At 42.6% G+C, this 20,629-nt stretch overlaps 1 protein-coding gene across 1 annotated transcript in view; it reads left to right on the top strand.

The window, feature by feature from the left end:
* The window catches only part of col7a1 (collagen, type VII, alpha 1), an 88,419-nt gene that overhangs the window by 40,056 nt on the left and 27,734 nt on the right, over window positions 1-20,629 (top strand). Inside the window, exons 40-79 of the mRNA XM_053635879.1 lie at window positions 85-138; window positions 1,149-1,220; window positions 1,357-1,416; window positions 1,866-1,901; window positions 1,994-2,038; window positions 2,909-2,944; window positions 3,052-3,096; window positions 3,194-3,229; window positions 3,334-3,366; window positions 4,132-4,164; window positions 4,519-4,590; window positions 4,771-4,830; window positions 7,470-7,505; window positions 7,598-7,678; window positions 7,926-7,961; window positions 8,733-8,777; window positions 8,861-8,932; window positions 9,594-9,638; window positions 9,765-9,800; window positions 10,152-10,193; window positions 10,323-10,403; window positions 10,502-10,537; window positions 11,284-11,319; window positions 11,493-11,573; window positions 12,123-12,158; window positions 12,267-12,338; window positions 12,555-12,599; window positions 14,244-14,279; window positions 14,377-14,412; window positions 16,875-16,979; window positions 17,111-17,176; window positions 17,521-17,556; window positions 17,791-17,826; window positions 17,957-18,004; window positions 18,563-18,598; window positions 18,675-18,800; window positions 19,398-19,607; window positions 20,153-20,188; window positions 20,281-20,325; window positions 20,441-20,548. Coding sequence (XP_053491854.1) covers window positions 85-138; window positions 1,149-1,220; window positions 1,357-1,416; window positions 1,866-1,901; window positions 1,994-2,038; window positions 2,909-2,944; window positions 3,052-3,096; window positions 3,194-3,229; window positions 3,334-3,366; window positions 4,132-4,164; window positions 4,519-4,590; window positions 4,771-4,830; window positions 7,470-7,505; window positions 7,598-7,678; window positions 7,926-7,961; window positions 8,733-8,777; window positions 8,861-8,932; window positions 9,594-9,638; window positions 9,765-9,800; window positions 10,152-10,193; window positions 10,323-10,403; window positions 10,502-10,537; window positions 11,284-11,319; window positions 11,493-11,573; window positions 12,123-12,158; window positions 12,267-12,338; window positions 12,555-12,599; window positions 14,244-14,279; window positions 14,377-14,412; window positions 16,875-16,979; window positions 17,111-17,176; window positions 17,521-17,556; window positions 17,791-17,826; window positions 17,957-18,004; window positions 18,563-18,598; window positions 18,675-18,800; window positions 19,398-19,607; window positions 20,153-20,188; window positions 20,281-20,325; window positions 20,441-20,548 — 2,286 coding nt within the window. The remainder of the gene's footprint in view (window positions 1-84; window positions 139-1,148; window positions 1,221-1,356; window positions 1,417-1,865; window positions 1,902-1,993; window positions 2,039-2,908; window positions 2,945-3,051; window positions 3,097-3,193; window positions 3,230-3,333; window positions 3,367-4,131; window positions 4,165-4,518; window positions 4,591-4,770; window positions 4,831-7,469; window positions 7,506-7,597; window positions 7,679-7,925; window positions 7,962-8,732; window positions 8,778-8,860; window positions 8,933-9,593; window positions 9,639-9,764; window positions 9,801-10,151; window positions 10,194-10,322; window positions 10,404-10,501; window positions 10,538-11,283; window positions 11,320-11,492; window positions 11,574-12,122; window positions 12,159-12,266; window positions 12,339-12,554; window positions 12,600-14,243; window positions 14,280-14,376; window positions 14,413-16,874; window positions 16,980-17,110; window positions 17,177-17,520; window positions 17,557-17,790; window positions 17,827-17,956; window positions 18,005-18,562; window positions 18,599-18,674; window positions 18,801-19,397; window positions 19,608-20,152; window positions 20,189-20,280; window positions 20,326-20,440; window positions 20,549-20,629) is intronic.

Below are 20,629 nucleotides of genomic sequence, written 5' to 3' on the forward strand. Positions count from 1 at the left end.
AATGAATAGTGATTATAACAGTACTGTACAGTAAGAATATGTTTGATGTGAACTGAGACCTGTGTTCTGTGTGATGATGGACAGGGCATTCCCGGAGTGGGCAGTGGGGCAGCAGTTAAAGGAGAAAAGGGTGAACCAGTAAGTGTGGCATTTTCAAATTCATTTTACTCTATCGTGTGGGTGTGTGTGTGTTTCAGTGATAACCAGCGGTCTGGCTGTGTCATTTAGAACACAATTCCATAATAAAACCTAAAGAAGAGTCGAGGCATGCTGTTCTAATGATAACCAAGTTAATGCTACTCTGTAACTCTTCCCGTTTCTGTCGTTTCTGTCGATGTGGTTAGTTTCTTGTGAGATATTGCCATCCTGTCACTTTTATACCTTCTTTTATGCGTCATTAAACTATTAAACGTTCTGCTACCTGCTACGTCGCTCGCCTGATCGGTCTGTTTTCATCCGCCGTCTTTATACTGAGTGCTGTAGAGGTCGACCGACAGTGGATTTTAACCCTGAGTTGTGTAGCACCTGCCGATAACCCCTTACCGGTAAAATATCGCTGAACTATTATTACAAAAATACACAGTGCTGACCGTACCATGAAAATGTACTGTACTATTTTAAATGAAATATTAACTATTAATAAATGTTAAAGTAAATTAAAGATATACATCCTAACTGAAGCAAAAAGTAACACTACAGATAACACATTAAAATAGAGACGACATCCAAAATGAATCGGAAAACACTTCAAATAACACAACAAAATTGGTCAGTGATAGTTTTTATTTCGCCTCTAGAGGCCGCTCTCGTGCTGTATAATGACAGCGGACCCTTCTCAGCCGCTCCCTCAGCCGACACACCGGGGAAACACTTATCAGTGTGGATTTTGCGTTAAACCGATAGTCATTTGCGTTGAAGAGACGAGGTTTTCCCTCGTCAGAGATCAGGAATTACGACCTCCAGTCGAACACGGCATAAAGACCGGAACACTTGAACGCTTGCATTTCTTTGGTCTGTGATTGGTCACGACACAGGCAGTCAGCTTGTCTTATTCAGTCCTTTTGCAATATATAGAGGAGTTTGTGTTAAGTTGCTTTATTTCTTTTAGGCTGATTGTGTCGTTTGAGATCGTGTGTGTGTTTCTGTAGGGACGTCTCGGGCCTGCAGGACCTCAGGGCCCACCTGGCTTGACAGGACAGAAAGGAGACAGAGGAGAACCTGTGAGTTTGTGTGCATTCACTGCTTGTGTGCTATTTATTTGTGTGTGCGTGTGTTAGTTTTATGTCTATGCATTTGCTTCCCAGCCTTGAACATTTTGTGCGTGTGAATAGTTAGACTGTTAACTGTGTATTTCAGGGAGAGAGCATAAAGGGCAATACAGGACCCGCAGGGACACCAGGAGAGCCGGGTGATCGGGTTTGTCAACACACACACACACACACACACACAACCATGTACAACCTATTGCATATCTATGTCCTCACTCAGATTTATGATTTATTGCATATTATAATGTATGGAATTGAACGTAATGAAGGTTTTTAGCCTTACCTAAGCAAGGTTTTTAGACATGGGGTGCAAAAGTCAGGCACGACACCACCTAATTATATCCAGCACAAGGTTTTGAAATAAAACGAGTCACGTAAATGACATTACTGTATTGGGTTCTTAGGGGTTTGCTCAAAATACCTACAACAGGTGTTTAAATCGATTTGAGCTCAGATTTGGGGTGGCCACTGCGTTTAACATTAACCTGCATTCTCTTGATAATCCCACACACACTCATTTGCAGACCTTAAAATACATAAAGAGTGCTTTACAGTACCTTAATAAAAACTGTGTGTGTGTGTGTGTGTGTGTTTTAGGGTCCAAGAGGTCCTCCTGGTGAAATCGGAAGCAAGGTTATTAAACACGTTTAAGTTTATCCGCCTAATGTTTCTTTGTTCAAATGGGGGGAAAAAACCCTAATCTTAATCCTGATTCTCTTGCGTAGGGAGACCGTGGACAGGCCGGAGAGCCCGGCTCACAGGGTGACAGGGTGAGTGAGTGCTTCTTAAGTGAAGATTTCACTCTGAGTTATGTTATACATTATATACAATGAAGGGAAATAAGTATTCGGGAAACTTTTATTTTTATTCTTTAATATACTTCCAGTCCAGATATCCACTTCACAGTTTTGCCTTTGTGCTTAGAAATATGAGTAAAGAAAAAGTCTGTATTTATAAGCATGTGTGTGTAAAGTAGGCCTGGTCACGATATCTACTAAAAAGTTGGTGACGTTCATTCGTAATTGTCGTGACGGGCCTAGTGTAAAGATTACATTAAAAATAAATCAAGTTCTAGATATAAATGTCATTATAAAAGATATCGGGTAGGAAGATTTCACGCAGCAAGTAGCGATCATGGTGACGTTGGTTGCTAGGGTTAGGGTTCGATTTCTCAGCACACGAGAAACCAGTCACTGGAAAAGAGTTGCAGGACGACCCTAAAGCAGCTGGAACAGCCGTCACGCCAAGAACAATCAGCGGTTAACTAACTGGAACAGTATACTCTGGTCAGAAGAAACATCAATGAAACTCTGTGGCAAAAATTCAGCTCACACACACACACACATACATATATATATACATACATGAAACTACATGTGAATGTGTGAATTTCTCCTGCTCCAATTCTGTTTATCACTCTCAGCCAGATTTAAAATGACGTTTGATTCAAACTGAGATGTGTAAATATTAATAAAGTAACGTATCGTGAGTGAGATTAGAGCCTGGTTTCATCAGTGTTGAGGTATCGTCCTTGACAGACTGGAACCGATGTCTTTTCCCCTTTACAGATGTGGCTTAAGTTAGATTTGTATGCAGCTTTTTTGATGCCTGTGTGTGCTTTGTATATGCGTGTTTTTCAGGGTGAGAGAGGACCACCTGGACCAGCAGGGGATAAGGTGTGTATCACTGACACTTTTCTGTGTTCCCCCCTCTTATATATCTCTGTTGTATTATATTTCTCTACATGCGTATATGTCCTGTGTTTGTTTTGTATGTTGTTTAGGGTGATATGGGTAGACCAGGACTCCCAGGATCCATAGGACCTAGGGTTAGTATTCAGAGTGTTTCCTTTGTGTAGGTGTGTGTGTGTGTGTGTGTGTGTGTGTGACAGCAGGCTGTGAAATTGTATATTCATGTGTTTTCAGGGTTTGCCAGGTGCAAATGGACTTCCAGGGGAAAAGGTGAGGATCTTTATTTATTTATTTATTTATTTATTTATTCATTTAAATGCAGCAAACAGAGGGAATGCGGTGCAGTGTATACATCACTGTGTGTTTGTTTGCAGGGCGCTGACGGAGCGAAAGGCGAACCGGGCGGTGTGAGTTAAAGCTCGAATGCGTCACGTTATGAGTTTATGCTGCTTATAAATCCTTCAGTCTGGCTCCAATGTTCCTGAGTCCCATGATGCATTGTGCAGGATGTGTGCAAAACCTCCACAAAAAGGAACGTAATGCTAAAAATTAATAATGACAGAAATCGCTACTGCTCCTGGGTGGAAGGATGGAAAAAAACTACCATCTAATGAAACTACCATGTAGGGCTGGGCGATATATCGATAGAATATCAACATCGTGATAAATGGTTATACGATACACTTTTCTGAGATATCGTTGGTATGATGATCTATTTTTTTAAAAGTTTTTAATTACAAATTAAACGCCACTGAACGGACTCCGTTGATTTGTTGACATTTAAAAAAACCAACTACAACTTAAAATCTTCTTTGTCTTGGTTGGCATTTAATGAAAAGTATCGTTAAACTCAGTTGAATGTTCTTTATTTATTTTACTACTGTTTTGCAGACAGTTTGTTAGCTAAATTTATTATATCGTGATACTCATCGTGTATCCTAGAAATGTCCTGCAGTGACGTGATATGATATTTTTGTCAAATCGCCCAGCCCTAATACCATCTAATGAAAGTAAAATCTGAAAATGTTTCCCCAGTGCACGATTATGCATAGTTTCAACTGTTGTAGCTTTTACATCTGCTGTGCACTGACCTCATGCATTCAGCTCAATGCCGACAGTGATGATGACGATGATGATGATGATGATGATGTTCACTGTCGTTTTGGTTCCAGGGCCCAGGTTCACTCGGAAAGAAAGGAGAGCAGGTAAGAAAAGTAATGTGTTTGCTTCCATGCTTGTATTATAGCAAAAAAAATAATAAATGACAGATTTTATGTCTAAAACTATTTTTATACACTTTCTAATGACTGTAACATCTGTGCATATTGCAACTAGCCCTAAAAGTATTTTTTTTTTTTAAAAGTATTAAAACTCTATGATAGAAATATCTATGATAGAAATACTGATTAAAAAATATTGTCAATAACGTTTTATTTTCTTGTCGGTTTGGTCCATTTCCAAGTGCTGTGAACTTTGGTTTATATTAGAGATGGTACGATACCACATTTTCATTTCTGATCCCGGTACTGAGATCTATCTGTTATCTGTTCATCTTTCAGGGTCAGAAAGGAGCTCCAGGTCTTGAAGGTCCTGCAGGTGAAAAGGGAGAGCCAGGACAGAAAGGAGAAAGGGTACGTTTTGTAGCTGCTTCTAACGTATCAAAGTCACCACATCGTCGTTTTTTATTCTACATCAATTAGTTTAAATTTTTATAAATAACACATTGAGCATAGTTATACATTAACCAGCTTTTTCTGTTGTTGAAATCACAAATATGCCCCCCCCCCCACCCCCCTCTCTCTCTCTTTCAGGGTCTTCCTGGAATAGGACTACCTGGTCAGCCTGGAACTAAGGGGGAGCAGGGTGATCGGGTCAGTACGACTGTAACGGAGAAACAGCGTGTTTGCTTTCACTATTCTCAGGTCTCCTCAGTAATTGCATAGCTCCTGTATAGATAAATGACACCAAGAGCTAAATTAGTCATATTTTTTTATTTGCTTCGATCACACACGTCTGATTTATTTCCTGAATAAATTATTTAGACCCAAGTGGCCGCACTGCAGACTGACCAAATCAAATTAAGCCTGTAGTCATGTTTGTTCTCATTGCCACATTTTTGTTGTTCAGACAGCAAACAAAAATGTTTTCTGTTCTAATTGAATACGCCAGATGTGTAGGATTTGCTGAACATAGCCTTAGAAACAATTGCAAGTATAAATACTATAGAATGAATTTAACAAATCGAGCAATTAATAATAATAAAGGTCAACCAGTGCCGCAAAAAAACGTTCTCTTATGCCGAATGCACACTACACAGATTTCAAAACCTTTGATCCTTCAGAATAGCTGACCCTTTCACAATACACCGGAATGTGCATCATGCTGTTACACAGTCGCTCGCAGACACTACTACAAGAGGTCCCCGCCCCAAGCATGCCTCGTTCCCTGGATCCCGCTTTCTCGTGAAAATAAATGCGAGAGCTGTTGTGTCACTTTGTCAATGTTTTGTATGTAAACAAGATAAATACGAGAAAACAGGAAGGGTAATATTGGTTAGCTATGTTTATACTGTGTGGCTGCAGGAATCATGCCTTGTTTGGGTTTATTTTTGCTTTTTTTAACAACCGAATCTTACTGGGTTAGTGCGGTGTGCAGGGGTACTGAGTCTTACTGGGTTAGTGTGGTGTGCAGGGGTACTGAGTCTTACTGGGTTAGTGCGGTGTGCAGGGGTACTGAATCTTACTGGGTTAGTGCGGTGTGCAGGGGTACTGAGTCTTACTGGGTTAGTGCGGTGTGCAGGGGTACTGAGTCTTACTGGGTTAGTGTGGTGTGCTGGGTTACTGAATCTTACTGGGTTAGTGCGGTGTGCAGGGGTACTGAGTCTTACTGGGTTAGTGCGGTGTGCAGGGGTACTGAGTCTTACTGGGTTAGTGCGGTGTGCAGGGGTACTGAGTCTTACTGGGTTTGTACGGTGTGCTGGGTTACTGAGTCTTACTGGGTTAGTGCGGTGTGCAGGGGTACTGAGTCTTACTGGGTTAGTTCAGTGTGCAGGGGTACTGAGTCTTACTGGGTTAGTGCGGTGTGCAGGGGTACTGAGTCTTACTGGGTTAGTGCGGTGTGCAGGGGTACTGAGTCTTACTGGGTTAGTGCGGTGTGCAGGGGTACTGAGTCTTACTGGGTTTGTGCGGTGTGCAGGGGTACTGAGTCTTACTGGGTTAGTGCGGTGTGCAGGGGTACTGAATCTTACTGGGTTAGTGCGGTGTGCAGGGGTACTGAGTCTTACTGGGTTTGTGCGGTGTGCAGGGGTACTGAGTCTTACTGGGTTAGTGCGGTGTGCAGGGGTACTGAGTCTTACTGGGTTAGTGCGGTGTGCAGGGGTACTGAGTCTTACTGGGTTAGTGCGGTGTGCAGGGGTACTGAGTCTTACTGGGTTTGTGCGGTGTGCAGGGGTACTGAGTCTTACTGGGTTAGTGCGGTGTGCTGGGTTACTGAGTCTTACTGGGTTAGTGCGGTGTGCAGGGGTACTGAATCTTACTGGGTTAGTGCGGTGTGCAGGGGTACTGAGTCTTACTGGGTTTGTGCGGTGTGCAGGGGTACTGAGTCTTACTGGGTTAGTGCGGTGTGCAGGGGTACTGAGTCTTACTGGGTTTGTGCGGTGTGCAGGGGTACTGAGTCTTACTGGGTTAGTGCGGTGTGCAGGGGTACTGAGTCTTACTGGGTTAGTGCGGTGTGCAGGGGTACTGAGTCTTACTGGGTTAGTGCGGTGTGCAGGGGTACTGAGTCTTACTGGGTTAGTGCGGTGTGCTGGGTTACTGAGTCTTACTGGGTTAGTGCGGTGTGCAGGGGTACTGAATCTTACTGGGTTAGTGCGGTGTGCAGGGGTACTGAGTCTTACTGGGTTAGTGCGGTGTGCAGGGGTACTGAGTCTTACTGGGTTAGTGCGGTGTGCTGGGTTACTGAGTCTTACTGGGTTAGTGCGGTGTGCAGGGGTACTGAGTCTTACTGGGTTAGTGCGGTGTGCAGGGGTACTGAATCTTACTGGGTTAGTGCGGTGTGCAGGGGTACTGAGTCTTACTGGGTTTGTGCGGTGTGCAGGGGTACTGAGTCTTACTGGGTTTGTGCGGTGTGCAGGGGTACTGAGTCTTACTGGGTTAGTGCGGTGTGCAGGGGTACTGAGTCTTACTGGGTTAGTGCGGTGTGCAGGGGTACTGAGTCTTACTGGGTTAGTGCGGTGTGCAGGGGTACTGAGTCTTACTGGGTTTGTGCGGTGTGCAGGGGTACTGAGTCTTACTGGGTTAGTGCGGTGTGCAGGGGTACTGAGTCTTACTGGGTTAGTGCGGTGTGCAGGGGTACTGAGTCTTACTGGGTTAGTGCGGTGTGCTGGGTTACTGAGTCTTACTGGGTTAGTGCGGTGTGCAGGGGTACTTCGATGTTAATCTCTATGTATAGGAAAACGACATACTTTAAACGTACTTTGAAAGGATTCATTAGTGTCGTCGCACTTTTACAGGGTCTTCCCGGACTTGCTGGAAGAGTTGGCGCGAAGGTTTGCAGCGATTCCTTTGTAAACATTCATTATTGACATTATTGACACCTCTGTACTTTCATACACTGATCATACACTCCGTGCTGCTGCAGGGAAACCTGGGTGAAACAGGAGAGAGAGGAGAGGCGGGCAATACCGGGCCTGCAGGTCCGGCTGGACCCAAAGGGAAAGACGTGAGACACCATCAGCCTTTCTATAATTCAGTCTATCTGATCATTTTAATGATGCTTACTATGAATAAATACCCATTTCTGTGAAAATAATCTCTACTTTTTTAATGTAAATACTAGAGAGGAAACTTTCCTAACCTTAAAATATCTCAGTAACTGATACATTTCTCATGATAGCAGTTTGAGGTTTAACTTTATGCTCTGTATTATTATTATTTTATTATTATTATTATTATTATTTTCCATTTAGGGCCTAAAAGGTGACAAAGGAGAAGATGGAATTCCGGTGAGATTTATTTCTGCTTGTGAGTCTGTGTGCATACTGTGTGCTTGCATAAGTATTGCCCCCCCCCCCCCCCCACAATTTATTTCAGGTTCGCGTGTCATTTAGTTTGAACTAATATCTCATTGTTCCTTTTTCAGTCCTTCCAGGATTTTGTGATTTCGCAATCACAGAAACGAACGCAAAATCAAGGACCCTCTGTAATATTCGGAGGAGCTTGCGATTTTTCAAAATCCCCGCCGATTTTCCGCAGATTCGGGCCGAAACGCATCATGCGATGTCGTCACGACGCGCGTTCGGTCAAACACCTCTTTCGATTCACGTGCGTCGGTTATGAGTACAGCTGAAAAGTCTTATTTACCAACAAATTTCGTGCCGATTCGAGTAGTTTTCCGCAAAAAAAAAAAAAAAGCTAATTTTGAAAAAAAGCCGCAGCGAAATCAAGCATTTTTTGGCCACGAAAAAACCTGGCGAAATTCTGTATGCTTCTGATTGCTTTTTATATCAGGGCTTCTGTATTATATAATTCATTTTTGTAGACATTAAATAAGACGTGTGATATTTTTTTCACGTGTATAATCGCATATACACTACACGTACAGTGTAGTGCCTATTCATAGGCAAAAAGTTGTCAAGCCAAATATTGACTTCCTGTAGTTTAGTGCTGTCTGCTTCTCTTTATAGTAGATTTTTTTATTATTATTGTAGACACTTTTCATTTTTGAACATATATTAAAGTGTATAAATGTTTCCTGTCGTATCATGTGTTCTCAGGGGGAGGCCGGCTTGCCCGGTAAGCCAGGAGAACGTGGACTGAGGGTGAGTCCATTCCTCATTTATAGAGGAACTTCCAGACTTCTCAGGCACATTTCTAACCTCTGGCAGTGGATATTATATTCCAGGGTGTCCCAGGACAAACAGGCCAACCAGGAGAAAAGGGAGACATGGGTGATCCTGGAGAGCATGGACGAAACGTAAGACGCACCCACACATCAACCAACACTAGTGTGTAGCATCCACCTGGATGATGCGACGGCAGCCATATTGCTCCAGAACGCCCAGCACACACCAGCTATTAGCGGAGAAGAGAGGAGAGAGTGATGTAGCTAATTCAGAGATGGGGATTATTAGGGGGCCGTGATAGAGAAGGACCAATGGGGGAATTTCACCAGGACCATGGGGTTATACCCCTAGGACATCGTGACACTCGCGCAGAACTTCCAAAAGAGAAAGTAATCAGACACAACTGTTTACACAGCTGTTATTTTTCTGTTGAACAGAGTCTTAAAAGGACGACCCGTTTACCTCGTCTGAACGGTTACGTTTCATTCATTTCATTTGACTCGGTTTACTCTGTTCGGATCGAGGCGTACACGTGAACAGCTTTTATTCCTGTTAAGCTCTCAATCGGATAGTTGATCGGTATGTGAACATTGTGACTGATTACAGAACAATCCTGATGATTTGAACATTTATTTTTTTTGTTATACGTATCATCAAACTTTCATCGTGAAAATTATGATATGTCGTGTGATGATTATAAATGGCTTGGGTTCATAAACGCAAGTCTAATATTTGCATCTATGCGTTATTCGATACAGTTTTGGTATTTCCTGCTATGTGTTTGCCTTATAGGGCTCTCCAGGGCCTGTGGGACCACGAGGGCAAAAGGGAGATCAGGTATGAAATCATGCATACACTCTTCTTTATAAATACATGCATACACTCTTCATTAATCTCTGTACACGTATAAATACAGCATAGACACACACACACGGTAAATGTCACGCTTTGTATTTATTTTAGGGGATCCAAGGTCCCCCAGGGCCTCCTGGAGATTTGGTAAGTCCATATTTATGTTAAAATTATAAAAGGATGTACATTTTAATGACTTCCTCAATGCTGTTATTTGATGAAGTTCTCAATGCTAGTGTGCGGTCATGGGGGAAAAGAAAGTGCACCCTGCTTCAATTCTATGTTTTTATCTATCAGACTGTTCTTCATCAGCAACTTTGCTAGCATTGGGCATGAAAGGTTTTCTTCAAATTTAGCATTCCTGTTTGTGTTTAAGGTCATTATTTCCCAGACTCGGTAATAATCAATAATGAAATAAACGCCATTCGCACATTTATCATGTTGTCCTGTCAGTGGCGCTCAGGTTTCTTTCTTCCTATTCTTTCTTTTGTATTTCAGGGAGAAGGGCAGGTTCTTCTCAAGGGAGACCGAGGAGAAAAGGCACAGTACACCGTCCATGTTTCCACGCACACGTGCAGATCTCCATTTTTTTCTTCAACAGTAACACGGTGTTCATTTTCACGTCCTGTAACGCTGACATGAGCTGCTGTTGTTTCTATATTGACACAGGGAGACCCCGGCGATCCTGGAGAGCACGGTAGTAAAGGTCAACAAGGAGAAGCGGGAATACCGGGCGCTCCAGGATTACGGGTAAAGACGGCACTAGGTTCACTCTGTACTTATTAATACAGTGTTTTTTATTTATTCAATCTTCGCTTGTTTCTAAACTATTCGTTTTGTAATTTCAGGGAGCCGAGGGTCAGCGTGGACCAGTAGGAGCCAGAGTAAGTTATTTTTATTTTTCAAATTTTGCAGGAGTTTTTATTTTGTATGAAGCTATGTTTAAACCACGTGCGCTTCCTGATGGTGTAACTATATAATCATAATAATACCATTATTATTACCCATAATTCCACCAGATACTGTTTTTTTTGTTGTTATTTTTCCAAGAATTGGTTAGCGTGTACAGATGATAGATGATCTTTTCAGAATCGTGCAGGTTTGTGTAAAAATGGGAGAGAGTCAAGAAAATGAACCTGGCGATATCCTGAAACATTTAAGACTATATAGAATGAAGCAAGTAAAGTGGTCAAGGCTTGGAGCCGTAGAAAATTCATAACGTCTATCTGGAGCCGTAAAGAGGTTGTGAGGTCCTGTGCTAGCATCCCGAAAGAAAACAGACGCTAGTCAGGTTCGAATAAAAGATTTTTCTGGACATAAGGGCACAAACCCGATCTCCTACGTGATTGTAAACGTGTTTGTTTCACTTGGTCTGCATTAATGCACGCTGTACTAACGTGCCACGGTCAGAGTTGGTTATCGGGAAACCAAAACACAGGGCCGGGCAGCACACGGGAGCTTTTACTTGCTTGTGTGTGCTAGCTAATGAATTTATCATACGGTCACTCCTGGAAATCCCCTACAAAATGCGACCAGTGCCAAGGTATTCTGAAAACCTGCATCCACATGAGCGTAGTAGTATAACAAATGATAATGTTTAGCGTAACGCACATCCCTTGTTTTTCTGTAGGGAGATCCAGGAGAGAGAGGAAGTCCAGGAGAGAAGGTAAGAATTTTTATTTATTTATTTAATTAAATCCGCGTGATAGCTTTGGCTGCTTACTTGGTGACTAATCATGCACCTAATGTGTACCGCATTTTGACTTTAAATTGGCTGGTAAGCAGCTATACGTGTGTGTGTGTGTGTGTGTGTGTGTGTGTGTGTGTGTGCGCTCTCAGGGAGAAAGAGGAGCTGCTGGATTGGATGGACGTCCTGGTCAGGATGGGAAACCTGGACCGTCTGGATCCCCTGGTTTAAGGGTCAGACCACATAAAATCTAAATCCATTTGATCTTTTATTGATGTTTTAGCTGAAGCTACAGCGATACAGGAGACATGTTTCTGGACGTGAAATACGGACATTGATTTACCTTTCCTCGTCAACCGAGCCTGTGCTGTCAGAAAAGACATACAGATGATGAGAACGTAGATGAGTTTTACTCGTACAGATGTTATCTCGTCACTCTCAAACTACTAGAAACCCATAGCAACAGAATTCATCTGTCCATGTAGCATACGAACTAAATACGTTCACAGAAGAAGGAAGACTGATCAACTATAGTAAACAATAATCATTAAAATAATCATTAAAAAAAAAGAGTAAATTGTTCATTTGTTCATTAATAAGTGTAAACTAAGCCAATCCAAATCAACCTTGCGTCTGCGGTGGTATGTGTAGATGTTTACGCATCGTAAGTATGACTGTACGATATTCTGATAATAAAATGGCGAGCTCAGATGAACGGACCTGCCTTTTTTTAAATGGTTTTCATGTTAATGAAGATAACCATGGTGTCTCATTCTTTTCAGGGTGATCCTGGTAAAACGGGGGAACCTGGAAGAGATGTGAGCATTTATTTCGTTATTTGTTTGTTTGTTTGTTTGTTTGTTTGTTTCAGTTTTCCACTAGGTGGAACGTATAACAACGTGCATTTTACTTGTACTCGTTTTTAGGGCTTAGCAGGACTCCGAGGACCTCAGGGGCCTCCGGGGCCTGTAGGACCTCCAGGAGCCGCAGGCACATCTGTAAGAGATGGCGTGCACGCACACACATGCTCAAATTCAAATCGTTATATACTGTACACACACACACACACTCAGACACACACATGAATATCCTCATCATACCTGTACGGGATCTTCACACCTTGATATTATAAAATACAGATCAACAATGCAGTCCAAAGTGTGTGCAATCAGATGTTCAGACAGCATCAGTAAGACTTCTGTGGGTTATTTTAGGGTAAACCAGGAGAGGATGGAAAACCAGGATCTCCAGGAAAGCCTGTAAGTCTCACCACAGACATCTGAAACTTCATACTAAATATGAACTGATAATGATGAGTCTTTATTGGTCACATGTACATTAGAGCACAGTGTAATTCTTTTCTTCACATACCTCAGCATGCTCAGAGGTTGGGGGTCAGAGCGTAGGGTCAGATATGATACAGCGCCCCCTGGAGCAGAGAGGGTTAAAGGCCTTGCTCAAGGGCCCAACAGTGGCAGCTTGGCAGAGCTAGGGGTTGAACCCCCGACCTTCCGATCAATAACCCAGAGCCTTTAACCTCCAAGCCACCATATTCATATAATATGAATTAATGATACTTCCTGTACATATATATTTCATATTCTTATTTCTTATCTTTTTTTAAAATGATTTATTCTTATTTCTATTCATTCTGATCTTCTTGAGATTAAAATCTAATTCCGTATTTAATGCACAGTCTAACGAGCAGTAGGCCAGGTTTTCATTTCACTGCAGGCTCTACACTGTATATAACTGCGTATGTGACAAATAAAAATCTTGAATCTTGAAATGAACAGCCGTATATCAACTTGAGCTCGTATATATTAAAGGTATATATTATAGGTATCTAGGTATATTCCTAGAGTGTGTCGTATATAAATATGATATCCACTGTCGGTCAAAGGTTTTTGCATTCCTGGCGTTCGTTATGTTTTATTACAGTTTAATCACGATTACTGCCAAAGACCAAAAGAAATGATATAGAATAGCGGTGAAATTGAAGGACTTAAAGATAGAAATCATTGTCTAATGTTCTCTCTCCAGACATGTTAAAGAAATCTTTCTGCAGCTGAGCTGTGAGAAGTTCTCTGGACTCGTAGGCTTGCGTTAACCTGAAATGCTCAGGATGGGGCGGGGCTTTCTACTTCAACAGCAAAACCGCCAGAATGAAGCCATCTATTAATTAGCTAGCTTCGCATTTTTACCTTGCTAATGAAGAATTACGGTGCGTTCAAGCCCTCCTGGGAAGTTCGTAATTTACGGCGTCGGGTGCGTTCGAGTCACTCCGGTCGGAGCCGTAATTAACTACGGAAAAATACAGCATGTTTTTCAACTCTACACATCCTAACTGAAATCAGCTTCTGAGACGAGTAAGCGTTCACTGTCGACAAATTCACCGTCGACTACGAACGTCGCAGACGTTGATTCCGCCATGTTTTCGTACTGACACGCCCACCCCCCGACTCTGAGCTCAAAGAACATCCCCGCTTGTAAATACGACTTTGTGGTGGCGTTCACGTGTGTTCGACTCGTAAATACGGTCTTCCCGACACGACTTGTACGCACCATTATTCATCGTTAGCACACTTTGTCACTAGTTGAGTGTTGCCCCCTAGTGGAAAAACGTAGACTCAACCTTTCTATTCAATTACGGTCCACAAGACGGATTCTAAAAGAATCCGGTGGACCGGATTAGCACCTTTAACGAACCCGCAAGGCCGTATGCTAGGACGTAGAGCTTTAAATGTCATAAGAAGGGATTTGCATTCAATCTAGAGCTTAATAAGCAGCCGGCGTAGCACGAATAAGACTGCATTATAAGAATTTTAGTAGATGACAGGTCTTTGCTTTTAATGGGATTGTATGTTAATTTAATGACTTTCCTTTGGAAAAAAAAAAACCAGGGTGAAGATGGCGTCCCTGGTGAGGATGGCAGGAAGGTAAGAAAAACTCCTTTCATATTAAAGTAGAACGGAGATTTTCAGACTTTGATTGATTGTGGGGTTTTTTTTTTTTTGGCTCTGTCTGATTGCACAGGGTGAAAAAGGAGAAACAGGACCCCCAGGAAGAAACGTAAGACAGTCGTATCAAATCACTCTATCTGTCCTGTTCATTCTCTTCTGCTTTCTTTTTCTAAATAAAGCCTTATCACTGTAACATACAATAACGTATTGACAAGACACGACCGTACTGTTGATTTAACGTGCGCTTGGACGCTCTAGACCAGACACGGTGAATTCAGGATTCTTTTCGTTATTCAATAAAGCCTCGATTAGCAATAAAATGTCTTAAATTCACGTCTCAAAGGTCTTTAGCTTTTATTTGGGCTGGTTGCTGTTTGAAATGGTGAACCCGTGGGACTGTGTTACACTCGGAGCGTGTGCAGCGTGTTAGAGCGGCTCGGTTCACAGTGAGTTCGAGTCGCGTTTAGACTCTGCGTTTAGAGACACGACACGCACCAGATTCACTCTGGTTTTACGTTTGCGTAATCCCAAACATTTTAGTGGGCAGAGGTTTACAGCATTTCTCCCGATTGGTAATGAGAAGTGAATTTTAAAACACTGTTGCCAGCTAAAAGGAGGTCTTCCCGCGTGTTTCCGCCAAAATAAACGCCACAAGGTCTAACACTTAAAAGTGAATTAAGTCAGAAATATATCCCTAGTGTTAATCGTAAATATAATAAATAATTAATACAGTCCGTGGTTTCCAGAAGCCACTGAATAGCACTTAGGAGTCTAGATTTAGTCATCAAGACTCAAGTATTTTTTACTAGACAGAAGCTGAAATATGAGGTGCGCTGGGAGGGAGAGATCAGAGGATATTTTTAAAGCTCTCCTCGTGTACAGAGATTACACTGATGCCAGATCATATCAGATTCATTTTCGGGACTCGCGCGCAGTCCAAACAGGACGCTTCGGATTAAGAATGTAGTCAAGACTGTCCAAGACCGGGACTAGCCGAGATCGAGTCAAGAAGCCCCTTTGGCAGCGATTACAGCTACAAGTCTTCTTGGATACATGTCTTCAAGCTGTGCACATCTGGATTTGGGCAGTTCTTTCCATTCTTCATGGCAGATCCTCTCAAGCTTAGTCAGGTTGGATGGCGGATGTCTATGAACTGCAATCGTCAGGTCTCCTCACAGATGTTCGGTGGGGTTTATGTCTGGCCACTCAAGGACATTCGGAGATTTTTCCCAGTGTTGTTTTGGCTGGTCACGTTGAAAGGTGAACTGTTCCCTCAGTCTGAGTTTTCGTGCGTTCTGGAAGAGGTTTTCTTCGAGGATGTTACTGTATTTGGCGGTATTCATCCGTCCCTCAATTGCTACCCGTTTCCCTGTCCCTGTTGAGAAACACCCCCATAGCATGATGCCGCCGCCACCATGTTCCACCATAGGGATAGTATTAGCCAGGTGATTTGCAGTGTCGTCATGCGTGCTGTTCTGCCCGATTTTCCTTTCATCAGACTAGAGAATCTTTTTCCACATGTTCCCAGAGTCCTTCACATACCATTTCACAAACTCCAAGCAGGCTGTCGTGTGCTTTTCACTCAACCGCGGCTTCCGTCTCGCCACACTGCAATGAATGCCTGATTTATGGAGTGCTGCAGAAATGAGTGTTCATCCAACAGGTTCTCCTATCTCTGCACAGGACTTTCGGAGCTCTGTCCGGTTCTTTCTTACCTCCCTGACCAAGGCCCTGCTTTCCTGGATGCCGAATTTGGCCAGAAAGTCTTAGAACCTGTTTTATATCCTTGTCCTGGCGTATACTTTGCCACAATCTGATCGTGGACGTCCACAGAAAGCTCCTTGGACTGCATGGCTTGTTTTTTTTTTTTTTGTGTGTGTGTTTTGCGTTTCTATGTCTGATCGATTCAAATTGCAACAAGTGGACTCCCAATGAGTTCTAGACACATCTCGAGGATAATTAAAGCAAACAGGATGCACCTGACCCCAGTTTGGAGTGCCACAGCAAAGGGGCTGAATACTTTTGCTCTCACATCATCAGTGTAGATTGATGGATAAAAAAATGATTTCCATTTCAAATCAAATCCACAACACGATGACGTGTGCAACAAGTAAAGGGGTCCGAATCATTTCAGAATCCACTGTATTTCAAAAATATCGTATTTCAGTGTATCTTTGGCTGTCGGTCATAAGGGCACTCTAGACGATTAAGTAACGACGATCTAGTGCAGTAAGGGGTTCTGTTCTAAATGAGCCGTCGTTATTGTTATTAACGGATTACCGGGCTGCACTGTACCATAGCGAATGTCTTCACATCATTTGTTTTCTTTAGCGAGTCTTTAATGATTTTCCCGTCACGCCTCACCGGGCAGTTTTTGCGTGGTGTGAAATGTCACGCACACTTACACAAGTTCCTCAGCGTGTGGATTGAATAAACTATAATCGAATTAAAACGATTCAATTTGACAGACTCCCATCGGCAGGCGTGAGGAAAGAAACTTTCCACGGATGAGCCTGTTTGATATGTTTATTATTGAAAGAATTCGTTTGTTCTTCCTTTCTTTTCTCTCAGGGTCAGGATGGGCTGAAAGGGGATCGGGGCATTGCAGGGCCCACTGGCCCCACTGGTCCTTCTGGACCACCAGGGGTTCCCGGGAACATCGGACCTCCAGGACAGGTGCGTGTGATTGTGGCTGTAGTGTTGCCAGAATGTATTTAAAATGCAGGTGTTTTGGGGTTTAATTATAAAGTCAGTTTGTTTCTCTCTCTCTCTCTCACTCTCTCACACACACACACACACACACACAGGTGATATATGTTAAAGGGGCTGACCTATCACCTATCCCCGGACCCAGAGGGCCACCAGGAGCTCCTGTGAGTAAAAAAGACTCACTAACAGGCTAATAATAAAAAAAGATTTCTATTTTTTTTTTTTTTTTTTTTTTTTTAAATCAGGTGGATGTTCAACAAAAAAAAATGTAACTCTAAAGGACAAAAAATGACGTGTTGTTCATTAACCAATAAAAATATCTAACTGTTGGAAAGTTGTATAAGCGGAATAAATCCGAATAAAACCCTCCAGGATGTACAGTTATATAAAGAGAAATCAACGCCGTTGTTGTTGTTGTTGTTGTTGTTGTTGTTGTTGTTGTTTTTCAGCTCAGACTTTATAAATGTGTCGCTGGGTTTTTATTAGGAGTAATATTTTTGTCTTTCAGGGAATACCTGGGCTTCCAGGAGATGCAGGAACTAGGGTGAGTTAGATATGTTCAGAGCCTTACTTCTGTTTGTAAGAATCTTTAACTTTCAGACTACAGCATGTTTTATTTAAAAAATAAATAAATAAAATTAAAAGATTATTATTATTATTTTAAAAAAATTTTTTTATAATCAAAAAGTTTACACGTACATCATTTAAGTTTGAATAACTAGCCCATGTTGCTTATATGAATGAACGCCTCATTTCATCAGCACATGATGTTTTCTAGGGTGAGAGAGGACCACAAGGAGTAAAAGGAGATCAGGTTCGCGCTTGTACATGTAGACATATATCAAGGTCTTTTCTAATATTTGTAGTATGTTGTAGAATTTGTACAAAGTTAGACATTTTTCATATATGAGATTATGCTCCCCTCCCCCCACCCCCTCCACCAGGGAGATCCAGGAGAAGATGGCTCACCTGGTAAACCAGGGACTTCAGTGGTAAGTATTGTGTCGTATAATACATATCCTCCGCCTCACGCGTCGCTTCGTAAGTGTGTGTCGTATAATAAAAGCAGTTTGAGTTTAAAAACTCAATCGGCGAAACAAATCTCTTCCGCTTCAACCCTACTCGAGCCAAGCTAACTAACGTAGCTCGCTAACGCTGTTGTAAAGTACCAGTCTTGTAGCCTGAGCACGCATGAACGCACATGCGTAGCCTGTTCGCACATGACTGCAATTTCCAACAGAAATGAAATATTTTGTGACGCCCCTGATTGACTTATAGTAAGTAGGTTAATCGTTTCAGAAAAAAAAAACACGTACTCCTTTGAATAATAAAGATTGACAAATTTCATTAAATAGTTATGCGCACCTGCGTAGCTTGAAATATGAATTGAAAGCCAAGCTCAGGTTTTATCAGCAAGAGTTCCTCAGTCGTGTGCGAAGGTCAGAAACACAGCACAGGGACCTTTTCTGGTGATGAGCGACTTTTTACGCTGTCTACACACACTTATAGACGGCGAGGACGCTAACAGGCGTCTCCCTTTTCTGTTCCAGGATGTGAAGAGAGCGCTCTCGGATTTCGGCATCGAGGTACCGAGAGGTCTAGCACTCAAATCAACAGGCGAGTTTTATCGAGCTGGCGTGAGAAACTCTCGATTTGCTTTAGGTCAGGGATCTGCAGATGGTGATGGAAAAGAAGGATGTCTTGCTGAGGGAAATCGTAGAACGATCAGATAAAGGAGCAAAAGGGGATAAAGGAGATTCAGGACCCCAAGGCCCTGCTGGTGCAGATGTAAGTGCGTGTGTTTTTGTGTGTGTGTGTGTGTGTGTGAGAGAAAGAGAGTGCACAAATAAGAAGCCTTTAGGGCTGTGTGCTGTCCACGGTGCTGCACTGACACGACATAATTTTTTCCTCGTATTCTGTATTCGTGTTTGTTTTTTTGGGGTGTGGTAATAGTGACATCATCATCATCATCATCATCGTCAAGAAAACACTTCGGGACACGGTCTTATAGGGAAATAAATTCATCACACCACCCTGTCGCTGATTATTTTCCTACAACTGTGAAGATAAACTACTGGGGAATATACGTGTTCACTAAGGGTGGTGATGAAGCGAAACTCTGTACCATGAAAAAAATGAACATGATTTGAATTTCCAGCCATACTGTAGAAGAAGCACCTTCTTGAGTCGCGCTTTATATTTTCCGAACACTAAGCGCTTCTTGTTTTGTTGTTCTGTTAATGCTGCGTTTGTGCTGGTGCCATTTTTAAAGAGATTCAAGTAAGTATGAGAAGTAAATCCGCACGGTGTTGCTTCAGATGGCCGAGACGTCTTCGTCTTCTTTTTTTTTTTTAAATGTAATTCTGCTTTGATGAACTCCTGAAGGGTGCTCGAGGGTTTCCAGGGGAGCGAGGGCAAAAAGGTGATCAAGGTGAGAAGGGGCCCCAAGGTCCCCAGGGTCCTACAGGCAGAGCTATTGGAGAAAGAGGCCCAGAGGGTCCTCCTGGACAAGCAGGCGAGCCTGGAAAACCTGGCATACCTGGAGTACCAGGACGAGCTGGAGAACTAGGAGAGGTTGGCAAAGCTGGAGATAAGGTAGGGACAAGGAAGAGTTGCTGTCATAAGCTAATCTCAGCTGCCTTTCATGATTAGTTCCTTGCTCGTTGTTATCTATGACTTATCCCATCCGAATAGTACTCTAAACATCTATTCATAACTAGGTATCTGCTTAATTAGCTTGTAGCTGCTGAGGTGTGTCCGTGCGATAGTACGCCGTTAAATGAGAGTACAGTTAAAGCTCAACTGAAACGAAGCAGTACCTATAGACTGCTTGTGTGATCCTGTGTTAATCAGCGTAGCTTTTAAATGAACTGAAACGGCAGTCAAACACACTAAGTGCAATCTTACCTGTCCTCGGCAGTATGTACATATAATCTGCCTTGGGTGAATGCTAATCAACGCGTTCTTCATTTCAAGCTTTAAACGCAACAACTGATTCAACTCAGAAGGTCTGATAATTATAATAAGCAGGATAATCCAGGATAAGGACTGGAGCTGCAAAAAAAAAAAGAACAGCCATGTAAGATGAGAAAAGATGAATAGCAGGACGTTTAAATTTTGTCTCGGTCTGCATTTTTCAGGGAGAGAGAGGAGAGAAGGGGGACAGAGGGGACACTGTGAGTACAGCGGTCTTTAAAGCTATCAAGAGCTATTCTTATGGAGATCTGTATATAGAGTGAACTTTAACCTTTGACCTGTTTGACTTCAGGGTAAAGCTGGGCTAAATGGTGTAGCAGGACCTCCTGGACCTAAGGTAAATAAATAAATAAATAAATAAATGAAGCAGGAAAAGTGTAGTCTGTATTGATGCTACAGTCTGTGGAAGTCTTCAGGCTTCATATTCCATGTGAACGTGTTGCGTGTTTTAGGGGGACTCCATAGTTCAGTCTGTTCCTGGTCCACGGGGTCTGCCAGGCCCTCAAGGTATTAAAGGAGAGGATGGTGCTCATGGATCTCCTGGACCTAAAGGAGATCGGGTCAGTTCTGTATGCTTTCTGCTCATACGTGTGTGTGTGTGTGTGTGTGTGTGTGTGTGCGCGAGGGCATGTATTTTATTC

Source organism: Ictalurus furcatus, chromosome 11 (genome assembly GCF_023375685.1).
Source record: "Ictalurus furcatus strain D&B chromosome 11, Billie_1.0, whole genome shotgun sequence".
In the NCBI taxonomy this organism is placed as follows: Eukaryota; Metazoa; Chordata; class Actinopteri; order Siluriformes; family Ictaluridae; genus Ictalurus; species Ictalurus furcatus.